This window comes from Protopterus annectens, chromosome 1.part1, assembly GCF_019279795.1.
Source record: "Protopterus annectens isolate FY-2018-M chromosome 1.part1, PAN1.0, whole genome shotgun sequence".
Taxonomy (NCBI): domain Eukaryota; kingdom Metazoa; phylum Chordata; order Ceratodontiformes; family Protopteridae; genus Protopterus; species Protopterus annectens.
In genome coordinates this window covers 1,953,960,252-1,953,984,596 of record NC_056726.1, presented here as the reverse complement: position 1 = coordinate 1,953,984,596, position 24,345 = coordinate 1,953,960,252, and the positions used below count along the sequence as shown (strand labels likewise).

The 24,345-nt window shown below is 36.3% G+C and overlaps 1 protein-coding gene across 4 annotated transcripts in view; it reads left to right on the top strand.

Moving 5' to 3' along the window:
• Nucleotides 1-24,345, top strand: part of LOC122813026 (CYFIP-related Rac1 interactor A-like) — a 1,136,056-nt gene that overhangs the window by 1,073,571 nt on the left and 38,140 nt on the right. For all 4 annotated transcript variants that reach the window (XM_044085138.1, XM_044085156.1, XM_044085145.1 and 1 more), the window contains one exon: nucleotides 2,954-3,080. In XM_044085138.1, coding sequence (XP_043941073.1) covers nucleotides 2,954-3,080 — 127 coding nt within the window. The remainder of the gene's footprint in view (nucleotides 1-2,953; nucleotides 3,081-24,345) is intronic.

Here is a 24,345-nt window from a genome sequence, read left to right as displayed (position 1 = left end):
GTATAGTTTTCAGCAGCAAATGAGGTAATTTGCATAACCTAACACTGTCTGTGCAAGAGTCATTTTAGGAGCTCTCATGCACGCCCCTGCCAGCTGTTCCTGGATCGCTCGGCAGACATATTGATTGTCTGGTGTCTTACACTACTCTTCAAGACTTCGTGAATCCGGCCTACTGTTTTTATGGACTTACATAAATTACATGAATCACCTGATAGACTCACCCTATAACAGAGATGGGCAAACAAACCTACCCATGTAATGATCTCCCTTTAAAATAACATTCTATAAATATATTTGCTATGAAACATAAAACATCTAAGATTACATAAAAATAAACATGAAAATGTTTCTTAGTTTAATTTATAAAATAAAAAGTATATGTATTGATAAATAATGGATTTTAAATTCTCCTAAGGAACTTCTTTGATCAAATATAGAGAATTATACTGGCAGCTAAGACTAGATGTTAGAACTGTCCCTGGTGGTCTTAATGACAACATTTCTATTTCTAGTGTTTTAAAAGTGAGAACAGCTAAGTTATGAATGTCCTAACTGGATCAGTTGTAAATGTAGCTAGAACTTTAAAATTCTACACCATTATTTACTGTATGTATACACAGTCCATTACCCAAATGCCTCTACTATCTCCTAGCTCTGCGACACCCTTGGCCCTTCTAGCTTAGGTTAAATGTACAATAATTAAGATGTAACTATCCAATTAAGCTCCTAACACTGCTTTCCTTTCTGGACTAAGCTGTAGTATATCTGTGGCACAGAAATGCTGTCTTTGTTAGGTCTGGTCCTGTCTTCTACTAAATCCAAGCCTTTCTTCCTTGCCCACTAATACTCCAGGTCCCTTATGGAAGCCGAGTATTGGCTGCTGGCACAGAGGACACTTCTGAGAACTTTGCCTCCAACCTGCTATCCTGGCAGCTCTTCTTCACCTCCCTGGTTTTTGCTACCTCATTTATCAGAATCTTCTCATACGACATTCATGATGTTTTACTTTATAACATGCACCAACCTCCCTCTCCTTCTTGATAGTCAGATGTCTCACTTCCTTCCATGACTTGCTATGTCTGTTGAAAGATCACTTTTACTGTAATTGTGTCTATCCTTTGTTCCTTGTCAAGCCCCTTATACTCATTTTGGCTGAAACTAGAGTAACAAAAAGCATCTTTTCTGTCTGCACAGTAGCTTGTTTCCTTCTGTTCCTGCCTCACATCACTAGTATTCCTGTCTGCAACCTTTTCCTCTCCTATTAAACTGCTACAGTCTTCCTCGCTGTCTGTGGTAGTCACAATACTATCTGTACTACCGCTGATCTCTTTCCCTTCAGTCTTCTTCCTTTCAGACCTCACACCCTCTTACTTCCAGCCTTTGCTATATCTTATCCCTTTCCACCCCACTTGTTCTCTTACTATAGGGCCTCTCGCTCTTTCTCCCTTCCATCCATCTGAGTGCACACACCCCTGCCATGTCCCTTTTACTGTCCTTGCGGTCCTGGTCCTTGCATGACACCCTCTGGCTATACCTTTCCTAGTCACTTGCTGCTACTGTCTGTACCTGTCCTTTTCCTTGGCTGCCTTTCCGTTATCTTTTCTTTTGTAGATAACACTGTTACCTTCTGCCTACTCTATAATCTGTTCTGTTCTGCTTGCCTCTGCCCCACTAATATATGTTGTCCTGTCCTGTCCCCTGCCTTTCCCTTTTCTTTTTTCATTCACATCATTTCTGCTGGCTTCATGGTATCACCTGCTGTCCTGTCAAATATACCCTTTCTTGCCAGCGTATTCTTTAGACTAACCCTTTCTTGCCAGCCTATCCTTTTGACTACTGCCTCTAGTCCTATTTTTCCCATTAAGCTCACATTTGAGTTGCATACCCCTTTGCTCGGCTTCTGCCAGTCTAAAAGGATAGCCCATTTAATTAATCTATTTACTTAGTTGTTAGTGTTATGAGTACTTGGTTAAAGCAGTTTTTGCCCTACTAGAACAACACAGAAAGTTTAAGCTGTGATGTTGCCTCTGTGTTCCATTGTTCTATGTCTTATGTCACATTACATGTCCTTCAGAACAAAGGCATTCATCCTCTTCTTTGGCATTTTTCATTGAGGAAGTAAACTAGCAAATGCTGGGAAGAGAAATAATTCTGCTCCCTCATCCAGGATAACTTGAGCTGGAACAGGGCATCTTTTGTGCTTGACCATCACAACTGGGACAGAGTTAAAGATTCAAGTAAATATTTCTGAGAATTACTGCTGTCTATCCACTGTAGAATTCCATTTCTGCCATGCTTGAATTTTGTCACTTTGTTTTATCCCTTTATTTATAATTTATTTATAATTCTTGCCAAACCTTATAACAGGCAGTATGTCTTACATTTGTTAACTGGGTAAGTGACATGGCCCATTACTGACTTTATTCAGACACAAAAGCATAACTGCAGTTTAGATACAGTTTATAGGTTTGGGAACTTTAATCTCCAGTATCATCTTCTACAAAAAAAAAAAAAACCTCCTTCCAAAAGGTAGTAGCAATGGAAAAAGAGAACATGTATTTAGTTTTGTGTATCATCAATATAAGGGGTGATTATCAGTATCAGCTTTACTATCTGATCCTGTTGTATGGGAACATAGTTCTAAGAACACATACCAATGCAGAGTTTCATCAAAATCAGTGGGAGGGTGATATTTAAAGTAGCTTAAATCTTGTGTTTTTCAAAGATGAATGTGATAACTTTAAGTTTAAGCCACTGCCCAAGTGCTGCCTTTTTTACTGTCATAATTTTGAGGGACTGTGAATGTCGCATCAAGGAGAATAATGTGCCAAGTAATACTCATATCATGAGCTTTTGCAGATATGATAGTTTATGTTAAACCACATGCAGAATTGTGACACTAGTTCCAGTGAACATTTTGTTGACATTTCCATATTCTTTGTTTTATTTTCAGAGAGTACAGAAGTCGATTCACCAACACAGAGACTTTACTGTTTTGCATGAGAGTAATGGTTGGTGTCGTCATACTGTATGACCATGTACATCCTGTGGGGGCGTTTGCAAAGACCTCAAAAATTGATGTAAGATTCATGCACTATTTTACACAACTATGAATTTCATTATTTTTGAATCTATTGTATTTTCACTACTTAGATTGTGCAGAATCATCCATTTAACGTAACTACATCTCTGCTATAGTTTTCAGTCATTAGCCAGGTTTCTGTGGTGTTGATACCTTTTGCTAGGGAATATGGGTAAGTAATGTACACATAAATAGGCATAAAGGTCCACCTAGGCTGTGGTGTTTTTTTTCTTTTGCTCTCTTGACTTTTGTTACAACAGTTTGCAGCAAGTTATAGTTTCCCTGCAAAAAATTATTAAGTAATTTGTGCGAATGCTTGCTAACTTTATGCTGCTAATAAATCATTTTACTGAAGTATAACAGGGGTTTGCTATGTTTTACATTGTCAAAATATCAAGTATGCTTAATATAAGCAGTAAATAAGATTTACTCGACATTGTTTCAAAACTGTTATACTGTGGCTTCTTCCTGATAGTTATTCACCTTCTTAGACTTTAGAGTCTTCTAAATGTCTCATGGATTCAAGGCTTCGTAGATTCATAGATATTCTATACCTATTGAATATTACATCCATTCATACCTTGCTAATACCCTCCCCTTGGGCTGCAGCTCTTTTCTCCAGGAGGGGCATATTAGTGAATCCTGGAGTAAATCTGTGAATACTGATCCAATCATGTAAGTCATGCTTAAGGAAGTTACTGAGTCACACTCTTTATTATGCAGGGGACATTAAATCTAGAGATTTGGGAGGCAGTGGGTTATAAATCTCTACCATACTTCTCAGTTTGAATTATTAGAATTGCTTGTAGATCATTACATCTGACATTTATTAAAGATGAAAGGAGAAAGCAAAGCAATAAGGATAATATTACAAGAAACAAAATTTTACATGTCCTATTCGGATGTAGCAGCTTGATAACTGGGTATGAAAAAAAAAACCTTTAAATTGCTGCTTAAAATCCAGTGATAAAGTTTTCCAAAAACAAAAGGAACAGACTAGAATACTATCAGAATAGAATTATAGGTACATATTTCTCAGGTAAGGTGGATGGGAGTTTCTCATCCTTTCACAGAAATATTGAGACAGCACACAGTAGTTTATAAGGCCAGTAGTTTTGTTTCCTTCTGCACCGGTACGTGTATGCCGTCATTGAGATAGTGGAGATCTGCGAGATACTCAACATAATGTAGATAGTTGATTCTTCTTCTGTCTTTTCGGTCATCATAATGCAATGGATTATGTTAAAATACTGACCCCTCCTTGCAGCAAACCCTTCCTTTAATAACACATAGCAATGGTGGCCATTATATGGTAGCAACCACTGTGTGAGTATATGGCAACAAGTAATAGTGTGGTCACCTTGGAGCGTGAAGCTGTGTAAGATTTGAACCAAAATACAAGTGTTCTGCTACAACGGATCAAATGAACGACACACCTATGATTCCATTACTCTTGTTACATCACAGCTTCCTGTTCTACATACCACCTTCTAAGCAAGGGAGGAATATCAAGCTGTTGATCTCAACATGAACAGTACAATTGTTCCACTTTCATGCATGACTCTGCACAAAGCAAAAGGAGACACTATCAAAAAGAGCAAAGACTAATTATCTGAAAAATGGAGGAAGGCTGCTGGCACTGAAAAAAAAAAACATAAAAGAAGTCAGCCATCTATTGTTATGGTGAGTACATCTAGCAATTTCTCTATGTGTTACCATAATTTCTTTTTGTTTTTATAATGTATGGGTACAGCACCAACTAATCAGAATGGAATGAGGAGGCAACTGTCAGACTGTCCTTTAGAACTGCAAAGGCAAAATTCCATCTTGTTCTTGATTGGATTATAGCACCAAATGAATGTGTGAAAAGGCAGCCAGGAAGCTTTCTCACAAACATTTTCATCAAACACACCTCTAAAAAAGACTGCAGATGTAGCTAATCTGTGGAGTATCTTGTATATAGAAATGATTATACTGCTACATTTTGTTTAGAGGGAAGTATTCAATAATGAATCAGATGCAGTTAGTATCCAGATCAAACTAGCCAATCATACCTCTCATTTTCTGTCTCTTTACTGACCTATCAGACACATGCAAGGTGTTGACCCAATCACATATGCATATACTGTTATCTTGGAATGCAGATTGGACTATTTACTAAAGCTTTCATACCGTATAATGTCCATGGACTTCATCTAGAACTTTGCAAGGACGAAGAACTGAAAATATTCCAAAGGCTAACTTTTTGGCAGAACAAGATCAAAACTTAATGTAGTTAGGTTTCAGGCTCTTTAAATTGTCTCTTAACAATTGGAATACTATTTTTTTTTTTTTACCAAAAGAAACAAACAGTTGCTCAGATTTTTCTGATACCCTATGTCTTATAGATATCTCCATGCAATCTAAAGTCATTTTGCCCTAATTTGAGGATGAAAATATGAGCAAAGTAACCTAATCTCCTGGTTAAAAGCAATATCAAACATACCTTTAGAGTTGTAATGCTCTAAATCAGGATACATTTTGGCAATACCCTGACATATATAAAATATGAAACAAAAGAAATAAAAATAAGACATAATGAATGTGAGACAAGCCTCCTAATTACACTTATAGGAGACGTCATCCTCATGTTTCCCTTTAATTAGTATACCCTACTTGAGGTTACACAACTTTAAAGTAAATTATGAAATTTCAGATAAACTGAGTCTCACTAAAGTGGCTGACAGTCAAACATCTAATAATTTTAAACTGTAAAGAAAAGCTTCATAACTGTGTACATTTTAATGCATTTTCACATTTATAATTTAAAATGAGATCATTCTACTGTGGGGAGAGGGAAAACACAATATCCTGACCTCAAAAATATTTAAGAGGTAACATGATTTTCACAAAAATATGCTTTGCAAGTTTCATATTGGGCAGGGGACAAAAATCAATGTGGACATCTAAAATAAAAAAAATTGCATTATGACACCTAACATTCGATATATGCAAATATATCCCATGTGCCTCTGATACAAAAGGTTTGGAAGGCCACTCAGTGTAGGTTCTAGCTTTGCAGGAGTTTTCATTTTGTTTTTACTGATTGTTTTTTCAGTGACCTTCTCACTTATTGTTTCAACACCTAACATTGGGAATGGAAGAAAACAGTATGTCTTCAGGAGACAAGCTAACACCTAGAGCAATATATTTTAACAGACAAGTAAGTAGGGTTCCCACCTTTGCATCTTGTGATTTCCTGACAAGTAAGCCACATTGTCAGTGTAATGTAAGTACACCCCCTGTCACACCCCTTTTACAAGGCATACCTAGAAACATCAACTTCAAATGGGCATCATTCATAATAATGAATGCTTCAAATACTGAAGCAGAAAAAATAGACTGCAGAAGGTCTAAACATGAAACATCAATGCTATATGCTGTTGTTTTTTTTTTCACAACACTAAAAAGCTGGTAGCATGTTGAGCAAGAAAACGGTATAGCAGGGATTGTGTTTTCCCTCTCCCAACAGTAGAATGATCTCAGGGCTCCCTATTGAAATGTCGGCACTCAAAATGTTGAATGCTGACAAGCCAAAAAGAAAGACCAAAAACCCAGGGAAGAGTAAATTTTGAAAATCGCTGTTCTCCTTTAAACTACGTTTTGCAGGGGGGGACATACACACATACACTCTGAAGTTATGTATAACTCTGAGATCACCATACTTCAGAGAAAAGGAAATATTCCAAGAAATGGCATCTCAGACTTGTTATATATGAGTCCTATTTTTCTACTGTTCTGTCTCCTTATTTCATGACTTACTCTCGAGGGGGTCCTGACATTTCAGTTGCTTACCGCAATCTCAGAGTTGATATATATAATTAGCAGGGGGGGGTCTGCTAGCTGATTGTAATGCTGTTGATATTTCATGTGTTGACCTTCTGTAGTAAATCGTTTATGCTTCAGTCTTTAAAACATTCTCTATTATGAATTTATTCTCTTTAAATACCATATTCCATGATTATAGGGCCAGCCTTAGATGATACGGAGTCCTAGGCAAAGTGCTCCATTGCCTCCATGCATTGTTCCTCTGGCACATGCCACAGTTTGTGTTACTTTTCATTTTTTCCCTTGCATCCTTTTCATGCATCAGTTCATCACATCCTACATGATGGAGAATGCAGTGTAATAAGTATGCAGAAAATAACTGAATTAAGCTAGCCCCCTGAAGCTATGAGATTCTAGATGGACCAAGGTACACTTTAGAAATTTTCTCTGCAATCTTTGATACAGTGATAATCTGAACAAAAATTATAACTATGAAAATAAACTGTCTTATTTTTTTCTATCAATGAAGACATAATTTGTGCACTTTGCTTAATGGTTATAGCTGATAAGAAACTAGTTATCAATAAATTGGGTAGTGATTACCAATAAACAGAGAAGACAAGTGCTTGCGAGGGAACCTAAGTCATATATGAAATAAGTGCTTACCTTCCAAACCCCAAACCCCTCAAAAAAGATTACCTTTAGTGTGCTTCTCTAGTGTTAGATGGGGATAAAGTGAAAGTGCTATCGTCATAAACATTGACAGCATCCATCCTCTTCCCAACCCCGAAATGCAAGCCTTCTATGCACCCCTCTGATGTCAGATTGCAGTGAAACTTACAGAATAAATGGAATGCAGTAACATATGTCAACCTGTTGCTGTTAGAGGTAAATATAGCATGCCTCCTTACTCAACCCCCCCAAAATAACTACCTGTATATACATCTGATTTTGATGGCGACAAAATGATAAAATACAGTACTGTCTTCCAACTCATTCATCCTAAAGAGTACATTGCCCTAGACAAGCCATAGTGACCTTCTGTGCACAACTTTGAAGTCTGTTTTGAGAAAAGCTAAAGAAACAATGACCACATTGTTACCACCCCTTGCATGAGTTATAGTGACCTTCTGTGCCCACCTCTGAAGTTTATTTAAAAAAAAACAATGACCACCATGCCCACAGTCCCTACTCAAACTATAGCAATCTTCTTTGGCATCTCTTAAGTGGCACTGACTTTAGACTAAGTGGGCATAAGGCAGAGGCCCCTACTAAGCATCTGTCAAAATCCATTTACTGCCAGCAGTGGTGGTTCCCATAAGCTATGAAAGTGTACATGTTCTGTAATTCATGCTGTGCTTTGATTTTTAATGAAATAACTCATTTTTCTGTTAATAAGATCTGTGTATGTCTCCACCAATATTTTCACATGCACACATTCACACACACAAACATCTACACATGAACGTATTCACACACATACTCACTGTGAATGTTTGCATACAGCCAAATTGTAGAAACATCAGTTCACCTGCAACACATTTTTGGAGTGCAGGTGGAAACCAAAGCACCTGTTAAAAACCCACAAAAAAGACAGGGAAGACATGCAGACTGCCCACAGATAGAGCTGCAGCTGAGAACTCAACCAGAGAAACAAGTGCTATGAGATGCCACTGTACCAGTGATCAGTTGCTTTTCCACACATCCTGTCCAGACACTCAAAGATAACATCTTAATGTGTGCAGTGCTGAAGTTTGATTAATGATGACTGAAATAAATTATGACTAAATTGTTACTCTTATATGCACTGCAGTCCTCCACAAAAACATACACACAAACATAAGCCATAGCAGTGCTCATTTTCACACTGATTTCAGCAAACAAAATATCTTGTGTAACAGTGGTCCTGCCACAGTTAATCAGTCAGAGTTTCACAGTAATCAAACAACAGCAGGTACTGTCTGCTCCTTTCTAATGCTATCTGCACTGACCACTTACATAAAAGCTAAACTTCCTACATTTTTACTTACTTTGCAAACAGTAGCAAATATCCTTCTCAAAAATTAGCTGTCCAGGGCTGCTTCATACTTTTCACTTTAAACCTCTGCTGGGGATCAATTGAAGCAAACACTGCCATTGGCATCCAAACTAGCAGCATCTGCCAGGCACAGAGACAGGGAGAGGTAGTCCACAGTCACTCCAGGGAAGGAGAAGCCCTTTGAAGATCTGCTGATATAAATTCATGTCTTCCAAACTGGCCAGTATAGCTTTCACCTATCACTGATTTTGCAGAACACCCTTGATTTAGCCTTATGTTTGCTCTTTCCCTCACACTTTTTTTCTGGTTAATCATTGATAATTACACTCATTCAGTAGTGCCAGATACATAAGACATCAGAATTTCATACTTATATATTATTATTAATAGGAAGCTACTTAAATTATCATATTGTCTTTATTAATAAACACATTTAAAGGCAGAAGCAGAAAAATGGATGAGGAAGAATCATAAATGATAGAAGGTGTTTGAATGATTTTATCATCAAACTAGGAAATATACATTCCATGGCAGGGATTGTAAGTAATTTTTTTATACTCTTGTTGAATGCTTATTTGTTTATGTCCATAGCAAAATATATATAAGTACAAAGTAGTATATCAATGTATTTTCTTTAACTTGCTAAACTTTTTCTAGTTTTATAATGACTATAGATAAGTGCATTTCAATTAATGTAAATGGTTTAAATAATCCTATGATGAAAGGAAGTTTATTTAAATATATTAAAATGAATAAAGCAAATATAGCATTTCTACAACACATTTATTGGGAAAATATATAGAAAATGTGATTTGTAGAGATTACCCAATACTTGTTGAGTCTCATTTTACTGCTAAAAGGAGAAGTACTATTATACTATGGAAAAAATCACTAAGTATACCCAGAGTAATTGACTTTTATTCTGATAAAAATGGCATGATAGGGTTAATTGTACTGGAAATTGATAAAAAAAAATTGCACTTTTGTTAATAAATATTGGATCCCTGGAAGTGGCACAAAAATAGCAAGGCAATATCTGGACTACAACGTTACATGTGAAATGTGAAATCCTTTTACTTGGAGATTTCAACTGTATTCTTTTCAGAGAAAGATTCCAATAAAGATAAGAAATCTAGAATAACAGCTACTGCTAAACAGTTTAATTATATAAGAACAATGACTCTTAGAGATATTCAAAAATTGAAATTGGTAAATTCCTCAAATTATATTCATAATTCATACATATTTGGCACCCAAACAAAAATAGACAAAGTTTTTGTATATAATGGGTTATATTCTAAAGTCGATGAAGTATTAATAACACCTTGCAGTTTATCTGACCATAATGCTATTACCTTTAAAATTAATCTAAAACCTAGTAAATTAATATCTTGGCAAAGAATACCAGCATATATTTTTAAAGGGTCTATATTGAAAGAATGAAAGGAACAAAGTGCGAATGCTCAGATGAGTGAAAATGCCGCAAATCGAAAATATTATTGTGGAGGGCTGCGCCCCCCACACCCCCCGCTAAATATATATTCCAACTCCAAGATTGCACTACAGTAAAGAAAGGGCACATATTCCAATCTCAATAACACAAAAGGTGCTGCTCAGAAGACAAATTTTCTACTTTAATGACTTTAAGCACTTTTCATTTGCACCAAAGCAAACTTCTTCAGAACTATAAAAAATACAATTCACGTGACATTTATAGATCAAAGTAGAAGTGACGTATTGAAACATACATCTCATTGCAGTTAAAACCCACATTGCTACTTAAAACAATACATGTGTATAAATACATTTAGCTGGTAAAACATTGAAACTCAAAACCTGTACATCAAAACGGATGGACTTCAAGATGTATTAATGTTTATCAGGCTTGACAAGCTATCAAAAAGACCAATTAATTTTGAAAAAAAAAAAAAAGACCAATTAAACACTAAATTAATTAAGATTGCAAAATTAATTACAAATTAATTATTTATTTTTTATGTCTTATTTTGCCACGGTGGTGCAGCGGTTAGCATTGCCGCCTCACAGCAAGAGGTTCTCCGGTTCAATTCACGGCTGGGGTGCCTTCTGTGTGGAGTCTGCATGTCTTCCCTGTGGTCGTGTAGGTTTCCTCCGGGTGCTCCAGTTTCCTCCCACATCACAAAGACTTGCTGTAGGTGGATTGGACACTCTAAATTGGCCCTAGGTGTGAGTATGTGCGTATGTGTGCCTTCTGTGGAAGGCTGGGCGCCGGGCTGGCAACTCAACACCGTAAAACTGCACTGCCAATCATGAGCAGACAGATGATCTGCTGTGGTGACCCCTAACCGGGAAAAGCCGAAAGAAGAAGAAGAAGATTTTTTATAAGTATTTAAGTATATATTTTTTAACTTAGTGTTTAATTGGTCTTTTTTGATAGCTTGTCAAGCCTGATAAACATTAGTGCATCAAATGCAGAGTAACATTTACAATGTATTTTAACTGTAACAAGTTAAATAGTTGCAGTACATCTTGAAGTCCATCCATTTTGATGTACAGTACAGTTTTGTTAAACACATTTAATAAAGTCACTGGTTCATTAAATATCCTGCCTTCATGGAAATATTCAATAATTTCTCCTATCCTGAAACCAGATAAAAATCCTAAATTATGTACCTATCATCCTACTTCATTACTAAATGTGGACTATAAAATGTTAATGGCTATACTGACAAAAATATTAAATACTATAGTACCAAATCTAATTAATGATCAAATCGGTTTCATTTTAGGAAAAAAGGTCCAAGATAATATCATTAGACTGATATCTTTAATAGATATTGCCAATGAAAATAATAAAGAACTATCAATACTGAGTTTGGATATTGACAAGGCTTTTAATTGAATTAATTGGGTATATTTACAAAAATGTGCTTAAAGAATACAATTTTTCTTTAAAATTTATTGAAATACTAATGAAATTATATAATAATGCATTTTCTTTTGTTAAAATAGGTGCTTTCATGTCCAATTCCTTTAAAATATTATAATGAACTAAGCAAAGATGTCCTACTTCACCATTATTGTTTGCCTTAGCATTAAAACCATTTGCTGTATGCATCAGAGAAAAAAATAAATAAATAAAAGTTTATTTTATCAATGACAATTATAATTCCAGTTCAATTATATGCACATGATATTTAGTTGACTACTAGCAATATTGATTCCTCAGTAGAAAATATTATTTAGTTGACTACTAGCAATATCGATTCCTCAGTAGAAAATATTATTTATTTATTACAGTCTTTTGAGAAAATGCCAGTTTAAAATTTAATCATAATAAAATTGAACCATTATTAATAAATAACAGAATAACTTCTGTCTTGTAAAATTATAGGGAATTAATTGGGAAAATAAACAACTTAGATATCTAGGAATTCAAATAAATAATACATGGAAAAACAATATCATTAAATTATAATAAGTTAATAATATAGTAAAGCTTATTGAAACTTGGAATAAAATATACTTGTCAATGGAAGACAAACTTATATTGATAAAAATGATAATTGTACCTAAATTTTTATACCTTGTTTAGGCTATGCTTGTGTCTCGATCCAAGAAAATCATTAAAAGACTAAATAATATGTTATTAAAATTCTTGTGGTACCCAGAGAAACCAAGAATATTATTTGAGTCATATTTGAGTAGTTGGGATGAGAATGATATTGGTTTCCCCAATATTTATCTTTACATTAAATCTTCTATCTTAAACATTGTAAATATTTGGTTAAATCCAGCATACAGTTCACGTTGGAAATCTTGACATAAAAACAATTTTGGATTTTAATGCTATTCCTGAAATAAATTCTAATGTTTTGGCAAATATAAGTATAGCATATTGGGTTATAAAAGATTACTGTATGAATGATAGAAATGCAAATGTTTATAATCCTGTTATTAAACATATATACTTTCAAAACATTTATAGATAGTAATTATCTAACAAAGCATTCACAATTCTTAATATTCCCAATAGCTTACACTACATGGTTGCCTATTATCCTATAATACTTGTATAATAACTAGTTTTAAAGAAAATAACGTATTATTCTGGTTTCAATTTGTGGATGGATATAGAACAAGCTCCATAGAAAGACTTCTAGATAGTTATAAATAATAGTAGTCGGTTGGATATACTGACTTTCAGAAAATTTATAATTTTCAAATGTCCCTATTCATAAATAATAATTTTATTCCAAAAATATTACAATTCTTTTTTTCAGATTAATAAGAGAATATATAAAAATAAGTCATACTTGTCAATAATTTATAAAATACCAAGATCAGATTTTCTGAGCTTTGACGTGTTTCATTGGAGCTATTCTGCAAAAATAAACAGAAAAAAAAATTCTCAAAAACCAATAAAAATTATATTTAAAATCTGCTAGTAATTCTACATCTTCTATATACTAGAAAATACTTACTTGGAAGAGTTTGCACTGAAGAGTTTTAATGCCACATAGAATAACCAGATTTAATAAAAAAGAAAATATAAGTTGTTGGAGATGTGATAGTCAATTAGAGGTAGATTGGAAACATATGATTTTGGAATGTCAAATGGTTGCGGCATTTTGGGAAGAATTTTAAAATTTTGTTAAAGCTTTATGGTCAAATAATTGTAATGTTATGGAGTTGTTAATCGTATTTAATGTGCCAATTCCAAATTCTATTTCTACAACTCAGATGTCTCTCTTATGGTCAATCTTGGCTATAACCAGAAGGATAATTACAATGAACTGGAAAAGTAATAACATACTCACTTTATCAGATTTTATTTGTCTAGTGAAAAGTGTATGTAACAAAGAAATACAAACTTTGCATAATAGAACTATGAACAGCACTCAAAATAAATTGTATGTGGCAAACACTTAAACATTTATTAGAAAAATATTAATATAAAAAGTTAAACACAAAAATGTATTATCATACCATTTGGCAAAAACAAGGCCCCTACTGATTACCACATCAGCGGCAACCCACTAAGCACACAATCCCATGGTGAGAGACCTGGGTACTCAGGTTGACAACAATCTCACATTCAACCATCATGTGGCAGCAGTGGTCAGAAAAGCCTTTTACTTGGTTCATCTCATAAGTAAAGGGATTGCATCCAGAAAAAAAGGAGGTTATTACTTCTCTGTACTCCTCCCTCATTTGACTTATAATTGAGTATAGCACCCATTTGGTATGTACTTCTCCAAACACCTGCACCAACTGGAAACACCACAGACATTCCTCACAAAGAGAATCCATGGCCTCCAACACCTGACCTATGCAGACAGGCTAAAATCACTATCACTTTACTCAGTATCATACAGATTGCTGAGAGGTGATATGTGTCTCACCTACCCTGCCCTACTAGAGATGCTCCATATCCATAACTCTAACTCCTCGCACATTACCTGCTCAGTAGGCCTAAATCTAATATGCAACATCAACAAAACCTGCTGGAGAGACAGGTTTGTCTCCCAGAGGCTTCTCCATCTCTGGAATAGACTTCCCATGCATGTCAAACAGAGGACCTCACTGACCCTCTTCAAAAACAACCTTCATGAATGGATGGGAAACCATAAATTTGTCCCAGGGGTTCCACCTTTGTCCCTCGCTGACAGAGATGACAGGTGTTGTGTAATCTAACCATATGGAAATTGTTTCAGTTTGCGACTTAGTGCCAGATATGATGGGCCTAAAGGATGGATTAGTGCAGCTCTTCTGTACCTTTGGTATACCAAAGAAAACAGCAATTCTAGGATAACTAACCTGTAAATAATTGTAACAGTCATCTATTTCACCTTGGCAAAACATGTCAAATAAAGTTGTATCTAATTGTAAATAACTCTTTTTAATATCACATAAATTCACCTTTTTATAGGTAGTATCCTGATACAGCATATTTTCAATAGATCTCACATAGTCAGCTGTATTCATGACCACTATCTTACCACCCTTATCTGCCCTCCGTACTCTTAACTCTCTATTCTTACTTAATGGCATGAGAGCTTTGTATTCTTCCTCTCTTAAATTGAAGCTTTTATGTTTAATCCTAGTTTTTCCTAAATTCAGTCTCACATAGATCCTGAAATACTTGAAGCGTACTATGTAAATGAGGGTTAAAAGTTCTCATTTTTTAGGCTTGTCACTTACAAGAGCAACATCATCTTTTAACACATCATGCATGATATAACTCAAATTGAGTTTCCTCAAAAATAATCTGAAATCAATAATGACCTTAGCAACATTCATGGAACAACTAGGGATGAATGAAAAATATTTTTTCAAAACAGACGCAACATGATCAGACAATGTTACATTTGATAAATTCAAAATTTCAAGTCCCATGTAAAAAATCTCGTGGAAGTACCACTTCCCTCTGTTCTTCCCTCTCCCTTTGCCTTTGGTTTGTGTAGAGTTGGACCATTTTGGAGTCCATTTGTTGCCCAGTTGGTCCGCTAATAAAGGTCCTGTATTGAGGGAAGAATTAATAGTCTCCAAAGTGGAAACTACTGCTGCATAACTGTTGTTAGCTACAATATTCGTATTACAATTGTCAGAGTTCACAATGTTTGTATCATTACTGTTACCAGTCAATTCAGTACTTCTGACATCATTGTTGTTACTATTTCCCCCACCATCAAGCAAATTAACATTTAAGTTACCATTCCAAACTTCATTACTATTGTCTACATTGTTCAAATTGTCCGATAACCAACCTCCTCATATAGTATAAGCCATGTGGTTAGCATGCGCTAAAATGTCTTTCCTCAATTTTGCTTGTTTTCTTGAAATTATTGAAGCCCTCTGCCTGTTGGACGTGGCACCAATACCACAATATAGATGATTATAAGATGAAAATCAAGAGTAACTTTTAATATGTGTGTCCAAGTCATGCATAACTTCCTTGATTTCATCCACCTCTTTTCGATAATGCATGATAAGAATTTGCATCATATTGATGCCTGTTTCATTGTACAAATGAACTAATTCACTGTACAATGCATCACCATAAGACACACAGTTAGTAAATTTCACTGTACGCAAACCTTGAAGAACACATTTACATCTAATGCATTCTTTCAGATAGATAATTTCAACTTTCAAAGTCACAAATCTAACAGTCTGCTTTTCCAACTCATAGATATTCTTTTTACAGTTCATTAGTTCAAAATTGGAACCATCATTATTAACGTTACTTACGGACACTAAATTTGGAAGAACATGCTCAAGCATGCTGTTGTTCTCCATAGTAACTTATTCTATGGAACCTTCATCATCTCCAGACACCATCTGATGGAAACACTCCGTTCAAGACAGGAATCATTTGAACCACCATTTTGTGACAGAGATAAACCAGAATGCCTCCCAAGGCTCTCTTTAACAGCACCTGTAATGATGATAATAAAATGCTCAGGAAAGTTCACTGAATGTCCTGTACTGGGTGAGTTGTTAAATTCAATAAGGTATCCTGTAAAATGTCCTCCAAAGTCATCGGAAGGGCACAAACTAAGAAACTGGAAAATTCACGGATACACAAAAAACAGCCTTCCAATAAATCAGGGACACGGACATCAAAAATTAGTGCTTTTGTCCACTTTTATTTACATGAACTTCTTCAGAAAAACTCTAACACACTCACCTAAGCTATATAAATAGCATTCATAAATTCACATGACTAATTTAAACTAATAAGTATTCAAGTTTTTTGTTTCTAATAAAATAAAATGTTCATAAAAGAATAACATATTCAATAAAGTGTATTTTTAACCAAAACATTTTCTAAGACATTCAATAAATTAAAATATTTGCAGACTAAACTCAAATATTATTTCAATTGTAAAAAAACATTTGATACCAATAGCTTCATTTAGTCCTGGTGCATGATCTGCTACCAGGTATATCTGCCAGAATGACTCTTTACATTCAAGCAAAGTTTTAAAATCACCTGAGAAGTGATCGTCTGCAACACTATCAATCACAAAAAAAGAAAATTTCTTAAAACCTAAATGTATGGTAGCATACCTAGTTATAGAATTGTTAAAATCCCAATATATATATATATATATATATATATATATATATATATATATATATATATATATATATACACACATATATTCCCAATATAAAAAATTGTACTGTAAAAGGCACAACTGTACACAAAAGAAGAATGTTTAATATTGTATCTAAAGTAAAAATCCCCTGCTTATCACATTCAGCAGGCATGTTGTAAAGTATATTATATGTTTGGTGATGTAAAAATTGCGTATTAAAAATTTAACTGCTAAGGAGCAAGTAAAGTATATTATTTTACTCATATCAAGTAGTTTTTTTCCCAAGAAAAACATTATTGAAAACAAATCATTAAAAATTTCCCAAAACTGATATCAATTGTACATCTAGTGACCAGACTTAAAACTTTAGCCAAAGCCATTCAAAACACTGTACTACCTGTCCTGAAATTTAACGCTGATTATAAGGAAATTGTGTTTCTAGAAAACTGATTTGCACAATGACACAAGAAATATATGTAATGGTGAAGCTGAACAAAGGAAATTGCACTCCAGTGCTGGCCATTAAATATAAAATTAACACCACAGTGAATCTTATAGGAAATGCCTTTTCATCTTCTTTGCTAAGTTCACTAGCAATTTCCCCTACAATTTTTTGCACTGATTTGAAACTTGAGACTGGAAAGGTTCATAGGTTCATAGATTAGTACTAAGCTAACTGCCCTTGCAAGACATTTTAAGCCTAGCCAATTATCCCTTCTGAGACTCAAACCCTGCACCTTGTGTTTGTAAGACAAACACCTTAACCATTAGGCCACCCTCCCAACCCTCAGGGGAATACACACTTTTTCTTAATAGCTGTATTTTACATAAAGAGAAAATTAAAATGATAAGTTTTTTAAAAATAAAAATATTTCTAAATTTTTCCTGGTAAATTTCAAATGCAAGGCAATGTTTTGACTTCATTTTTTTTCCTTTGCAATATCTGCAATTTTAATAAACAGCAGATACTCCTGAAATAAAGCATGCAAAGTATTTAAAAGTCTTGAGTAAGCAATGCTGCAAGCAATTTTCATTTCCAGTGGGAATCAGTTTTATGTCTTAATATTTAGACTTTAGGGGCTTAACTGGTACAAGTCTATTAATAAAATGCCAAAAATATTGCTCAGAACTTTATTTTGTAAGATGGACTTATATTTTTTAAGTATGTTTACTAACAGTTGCATATGACATAGCAGTATACATATCCTAGTGTACCATATCATTGTTTTATATTCCATATGCTCTTTATACTATACTCTGAATTGTCAAATGACTACATGTTTTGTGCCCCCAACAGTCCCCTAATGTGACATCATTCAATTCCAGTTCATAATCCTTATCACTGCTAATCCAGATTATGACCCACAGCCTTCTTAAACTAAAAAAAAATCTCCCTATCCCCCACTTCTTACTATTTGGCCCCTTGAGTCATCCTTTTTTATTTCTTTATTTCCTTAGGAATGATGACATCATCATTAATTAATCCTAATTGCACTTTAGATTCCCACTATATAAAAGGAAGCCACCTCTCAGTCATTTTATACATAGCACATCCACTAAGCCTCTGCCTTAATGACCTTCATATTAGCTCTGTCACCTGCTTCCTAAAGGTTCCACTCCTACGGAGCCTATTTCTATACAAACTTTCACCTAATACAATTCTTAGAACCTATGGTATGTAGCTGTACTATCAGTGCTATACTTCCTATAGCCACTGTGCTTATTCCATCTACTTTCACCAGTCTTCTCAGAGTTGACAGCTACCTATGCAGAATTTAATTTGCTGGTCCCATATATAGTGCTAGTTCCACTTATTTTACATATATTCACCCAGTCCTGATGTTTAATCTCCATACTATACTCCTACCTCATTTACTTTGGAGTGATGTTACAACAGCCTTAGTTGTTTTCCCTATATATTCCAAATAAACCACTTCCATAGTCCTTTTTTTAATCAGACACTTCCCAAGATCATTTTTTCTCTCTCCTGTTATTCTTGCAGACCTTCTTTCTCCATTTCTTTCATCCTTCTTTTAACCTTGAATAATTCTACTATTCTCCTTCAGAGCATCCTTTACTTCCTACAAGGATCTTAAATGTTCTAAACTTCATTTTCCTGTTTTCGCATATTCTGCTAATTGTTGGATATTCTGTATACCCTATTATTTCCATCTCTTTGTTGCTTCCAAACCTATGGTGCTCTGTCAGAATGTTACATAGCAAACCTATTTTCAAAGGACTGTATTTTGTGTCAAAAATCATTACATGAAATGGCACAAATTGAATTTCCTACATCAAATAGACTCATTCAAGCAGTGGAACCTAAGTAAATTTCCTTAGCCAATTGCAGCTTATTACAGAATGATAAGAAATTGCCTAATATTTAGTAAATGTAGACAAGCAGACATAATACTGTAGTGTAATCAAATTTCACTATAGCAAAAATGAGTTGAGAGACATCAAATTTGTTTGCAGCAATAATTATGAAAGAATTATCCTTCTGTTACCCTCCCCCTGTCCATTAGGACTTGTCTGATAGTTCTCTTGTGGCAGGAGCTAGGTACCATCCAGGCAACAGCCCTGTGGATCATTCATTCAATGGAGGGACTAATCACTCCACTCTCCACAGAGGTGAGACTCTTGTTACAGGTAATTGATCTGCTGATCGACCCAGCAGACCCAACCCCTACATTCCTAAAACTTCTAATCCCCATGGGTGTTTTCTTAGCTCCACTTTTGTTATCTGACATGGGCTGCATGCGTGCATCCAAGCAAATGTCAGCCCCTGTTAGTAAAATACACAAATGAATAGGTGCAACACCTGCTGTTCCATTTATGGGTTAGCCAAATGGATAGCCAAAGCCTCATCCCTGCATCATGGAAGACCCAGCAATGACTGCTGACTCTCCCAGCCCATGCTCACCAGCACATGCATCACTAATTAAACAAGAGACATTGTGGCTGCTGTTAAGGCTTCATCACCTGTATCTTGGGTGCAGGCATGAAAGAACTATCTATCCTTATTCACATGATGAAATGCCAGTTAACCAGAAAATGATAAAACAATAAAAACTCGCGATGCAAAAAATAAAGTAAAGAAAGAAATAAAATGCGTTGAACCGACCAAAATAAAAAAATAAAAGTAACAAAACCACGATGAGCGAACATTGACCACAAAAAACGACCACAATATGAGAGTGTAAACAAATTGGAACAATAAAGACCACTGTTTTTTCTGACAATAAAAGAGCAACAGTGACTAGCGCTTCTACCACAACCCTCACTTTCTTCAATCACTTTTCTCTAATTGGTTTTTCACGTGTTTCAAATTTGTTAATGTATGCTTTAAATAATACTGGCCTTTTCACGTTTTATTATATTTTTTTTCATTCTTTATTGGGCACTAATTTTGTTCGCAGTTTTTTAGTTAACCAGAAAATGAAGGAATGCCCATTTGCTAGAAAAATAAATAAATAGTTGCATCCTGCCCTCATTATTACAGAAAGGGATGATCATTCTATGGCAACTTTTGTTTTCTTTCCCTGTAGTAGAAGACCGCATTTCCTGTAACTAGTCTAGTCCAGATACAGATTTGCTGTATCCAGGACTGTATGTAAGCTTCTGAGCCTCCAAGCCTTTTTGTGTTGGAGGGAAGCCTTTTTGCTTATCATTGGGAGTGGTAAGCACAAGGTAGCCTATCTACCACAAGAGGATTGGTTTCTGGCCCAGAATTTGTAGCTTATTGGCCGATTGGGCAGGTTTTTCCATCTCTTTCAACTTCCTGGTTTAAAAGACCGCATTTGCATTTGCTTCCTGCCTATCCTGTAACTAGTGTAGCCCAGATACAGATTTGTTGCATCCCGGACTGTTCATAAGCTTCTGAGCAGTGCCAAAGTCTGCTCTTCAATTTTTCCCTTAGATCTGCTAGTTTTCTCCTCTTCTGAACTTTTACTAGCTTATTAGTTTAGCACTTTACCAGACTTCTTGTAGCAATTATTGTAGCACACAAAAGTGCTACCAACACTAAACATTCTACAAGGAAACAGCTTCAGTACTTATTATTAATACACACCCCTCCAGGCATGTCTAAAGGTCAGTTACCTGTGCTTTCTCCTATTAACCTGGTGAACTTGGGCATCCTGAGGGAATGAAACAACTGCCTCATGTACACTGACAACCCTCTCCTCTTACCTCCCAACACTCAGCCTTGTGAGAGATGGACTTATATATCCAAACTGGAAGCCACACACTCTGCAGCTAAGACCGGAATAACTTGTCAAGAGGAGAAGACCAACACTTGCACCACACCACATGGAACACATAGCCCTCCAGAATACACACCAGCAATGCTTTCCCATAAAAACCCAAACCACACATCCACCTTCACGGAGGCTCTCAATAAAAATCTACCCAAACAGGAGAGACATCCAAAGCAGAAACCCACTCAACCACCACAACACAACACTAATCACAAGACACATAACTCTCCTAAACAGTATGCCACTCAACCAAAGCCCCTAAGGCAAAACAGCATACCCAACACACTAGTCATCAGTGACTCCATAGTGAGGCACACTGATGTTCCACTCATTAGGTTGAATAAGGAGATAGTAACAATCAGATGCTTGTCAGGTGCCAGGATCCACCACATAATGCACACTCAGGTCCATAAACAACAGGTACAAATATGACTCTGTCATTGTACATGTGGGTGTGAATGTCCTGAGACATACCACCCTGGACTACATGAAAAGAGACATGGAGGAGCTCTCAGATTATGTAGCACAGGTGAGTATGACCGTAGCCCTGAGCAGCATCCTACCATCACCCAGAATGATACCACAGTACAAGCAGAAAATGATTGTTTTCAACAATTGGCTAAGTTTCTTGTGTCATTCTAAGGGGATCCAGTATCTGTCTGCCTGGGATGACATGACTGACAGACCTCGATGCTTTGCCAGAGATGGCTTGCATCTGTCACCCCTGGACTTCCAGATACTGGCCAAGGCTCTTGCCACCCCTATAGTGCCTTTTTTAGGTGGTGTTCCAAAGACAAACAAAATTGCCGCCATAACAGCTACAAACAAATGCAGTCTGAGGGTCATGCTGCTCAATGCTAAAAGTCTAGATCTCAAAATGCACTCGCTTGAAGTACTCCTTAAAATGGAGAACATCAACATTTGTGCTGTAACAGAGACCTGGTTCAAGGAAGCAGAAAGCACCCCTGCACTACCAGGCAATAACTCATTCCACAACTTTCAGCCAAAAAACTTGGGCCAAAGCTTGAAAGGTGGTGCTGTTTCTATATTCATAAAGGATGCACACACCTCCAGACTGGTAGCCCAACATAATGCATCTGAGATACTTCAGGTGCAGCTAACATTGGGTAAGACAGAGATTCAGGTTGTAGCCTGCTATACGCCCCCAACCATGTCCCAAGACTCACACTCCATGTTCCTAAGCACCCTGGAGAATATTAGAGTCCAACCTAACACTCTCATACTGGGCGACATCAACTACCCCTCCATTAAATGGGAAAACTACTCATGTACCAATACACTTGCCCAACATTTCCTGGAATTCATTAATTACAATGCCCTGGACCAGCTCATTCTTACCCCACTAGAGGTAGCAACATCCTTGATCTGGTCATTACTAACATGGCGACCATTGCTGTACACCAATAGTCAACTCCTCCAGGTCCCATTCACTTTGTTGAACTTTTACAAGTTCGAACGTCATATGGTTGAAATCATATGTTTAAACTTGTAAAACTATAAAATGTTTCAATGGAGATCTCCATAAGGGAAGCTTTCCCTGTCCTGCAATGTAGTGCGATCTTGGAGTTGGTATATTTAAGTAGCGGGGGGTGTGGGGGGTGCAGGGTGACTTGCCCCCTGCTTACAACCTTCAGGTAAGTCTTTGTGTTTTGTTTTTTTTTATTATGTTTTCAAACATTTAAAGTTCGAATATATGGTGTCAACCATATGGTGTTCGAACTTTTAAAAGTGCGACAAAGTGATATAGACCCAACTCCTCCCTAGTTAGATCCGACCACAAACTAATCAAATTGGAAATCCACGCCCCCCCTCCACAAAGATAACCACCATGAATAACTTCTCCAAAGCTAACTTTGGGCACCTAAAAACAGATGTGGCTAACTTCACAGCACCCATGCAAATGGAGAATAGTTGCATGACCACTGAATCATACACCAATGCACTGTATGAACACGTACACAAATGCATGGATCTTGCCATACCCAAAAGAACCAAGACACTCTCCTCCAAAAAAAGGAAGCCAATATTGTGGTCCCCTGCCATAAACAAACTCTACAATAGAAGGAGGAAACTGATGCGGAATACGGTGAAGTCCCAAGACTGGAAAAACTCCCTTATCAGCCTCAACAAAAGGTTGAGATCCCTCATCAAATCCTCTAAAGCTAGCTATGAAAACAGAATTGCAGCAGATAGTAAAGACAACCACAAGGCCTTCTATAGTTATGTAAAGAATGTCCATGGTAATACCCAGATTTGCTCTGATCTGCTGCACAATGCTACCTCCTGTACAGAGCCAACCGATATTGCCAGTATACTGGCCGACAGATTCAATGCCAAATTTATCCCTCTCCCTCCCAAAGGACCAATCACAATACCAGTAGATGGCCAGGCACCCAGTATCACTGCTGCATGGGTTAATACATCACTGTCCAAGGCCAAGAATACAGCTTCTATGGGACCTGACAATATCCCTGGCTGTGCTCTACATGAACTACAGAGTGAACTGGCACTTTATCTGTGTGCCCTGTTCAATCACAGCCTCACTTCAGGCTTTGTACCTACTGAATGGTGCACTGCTACAGTTATCCCTCTCCACAAAGAAGGAGTGACTACAGACCCTGGGAACTATCACCCCATTAGCTGATATGCAAAGCTATGGAATGCATCATCATGGACCTAATAAACAAGGATATAGGGAATCTCCAAACTCTGGATCCTACACAGTTTGGTTTTGTGAAGGGTAGATCATGCCTGCTCAACTTGGTCACCTTCTTTGAGTCAATCACCAGAGCTTTGGATGAAGGCAAGGTGGTTCATACAGACTACCATGATCTGGCCAAGGCCTTTGATACCATTCCTCACTCAGGAATCATAGAAAAACTCACTAAGCTAGGCATCAACCCCTATATCACTAGGTGGGTTGCAAACTGGCTCACAGATAGAACCCACAGTGTGAAAGTAGATGACTTCAAGTCAGACTGCCGATGAGTCATGAGTGGAGTCCCACTGGGTTCTGCCCTGGGTCCTCTCCTGTTTGGTATCTACTTCTCT